The 1097-nt window shown below is 36.9% G+C and overlaps 1 protein-coding gene across 1 annotated transcript; it reads left to right on the top strand.

Annotated features, from left to right (window-relative positions):
* Positions 1-384: 384 nt before the first annotated feature.
* LOC116349522 lies at positions 385-1079 on the top strand (the record flags this gene model as incomplete). The annotated part of the gene is made up of 2 exons (XM_031781003.1): positions 385-823; positions 891-1079. Coding segments are annotated over exons 1-2 (453 nt in total), but the record flags the coding sequence as incomplete, so codon positions are not given.
* Between the last annotated feature and the right edge of the window lie 18 nt (positions 1080-1097).

Below are 1097 nucleotides of genomic sequence, written 5' to 3'. Positions count from 1 at the left end.
TTATCAATATTTGTATTGACACATATTTGTATGTGTATAAAATGTACATTTGCAAAATGCAAATTTGATCAAAACTCAATTTTTTGTGGATCATCAACAACCATGGCATTATGATAAAACAAATCAAAGCGGACGGAAGTTCGCGCGAGTGACGAAACCGTATTATTGTGGTGAAAAGTCGACTCTCTTTTCACTGTCAATATGGACTACTGACGCATTGCAACGTTCACAGTACACAGAAAACTTATTAAGTGATATCAGAAATTTTGTGTTTCAAATTTTGGTCTCGTCACTCGTTCTTCACCTCGATAGAGGTTTTTTATTTGATTGCGCAACAGATGCGCATACTAAAATCAGTCATGTCTTAGCTATACACTGGTTTGGATCGATTTGGTAAACAACAAAGCCCGATTTAATTCGACTTCGGATCTTTTTCGCATTTGCTCGTTTACCTTGAGATAGCTTGAGATCTTACAAAAAGCTCTAGTTTGAATGTTTTCATTTTTAAAAGAATTTCAAAAAGTAAATCATTCACTTTTCGTCAGTTTTATTGACAATCATGCTAAAACTTGTAATTTTCATTACATTTTTCGTCATTGTGCGATCTCAGTCAATGACTGAAGAAACATCTTCACCGTACGCAAACTCAGAGAATAAACAATCATTGGATGAATTGATATCTGAACCGAAAAGTGATAATGATAATAATCGTGTCATTGGAGACAATACCCAGATTAACGGTCAAAATATCGATGTCAAAAGTAATAGTCAACAAGGAAGCGGTGGAACTCAAAATCCGGAGTCGTCAAATTCGTCAAAAAATGTAAGTATTCGTGCCATTTGAGAAGTTCCATTCGAGCAGTGAATGAGTCTTTGATGTCATTGCATAGCCCTGTGATGTTGGCGAGTGTATGCCATTCGATGAATGCGTCAATGGAACCTTAGAAGATCAATCGGACGCCCGTAGTGCTCAAGTGGAAAATTCCAAACCATGTGGTGGTTTGTTTCGCATATGTTGTTCAGAGCGTGCAAATAAAACTGTCGTCCCACAGATAAATCTTGGCTGTGGCATTCGGAATGTAGATGGTGTTGGTTTT

The sequence above is a fragment of the Contarinia nasturtii genome, unplaced genomic scaffold, assembly GCF_009176525.2.
Source record: "Contarinia nasturtii isolate CC-2019 unplaced genomic scaffold, AAFC_CNas_1.1 Cnas_scaffold_2924, whole genome shotgun sequence".
Taxonomy (NCBI): domain Eukaryota; kingdom Metazoa; phylum Arthropoda; class Insecta; order Diptera; family Cecidomyiidae; genus Contarinia; species Contarinia nasturtii.
This window is presented reverse-complemented; position numbering and strand designations above follow the sequence as displayed.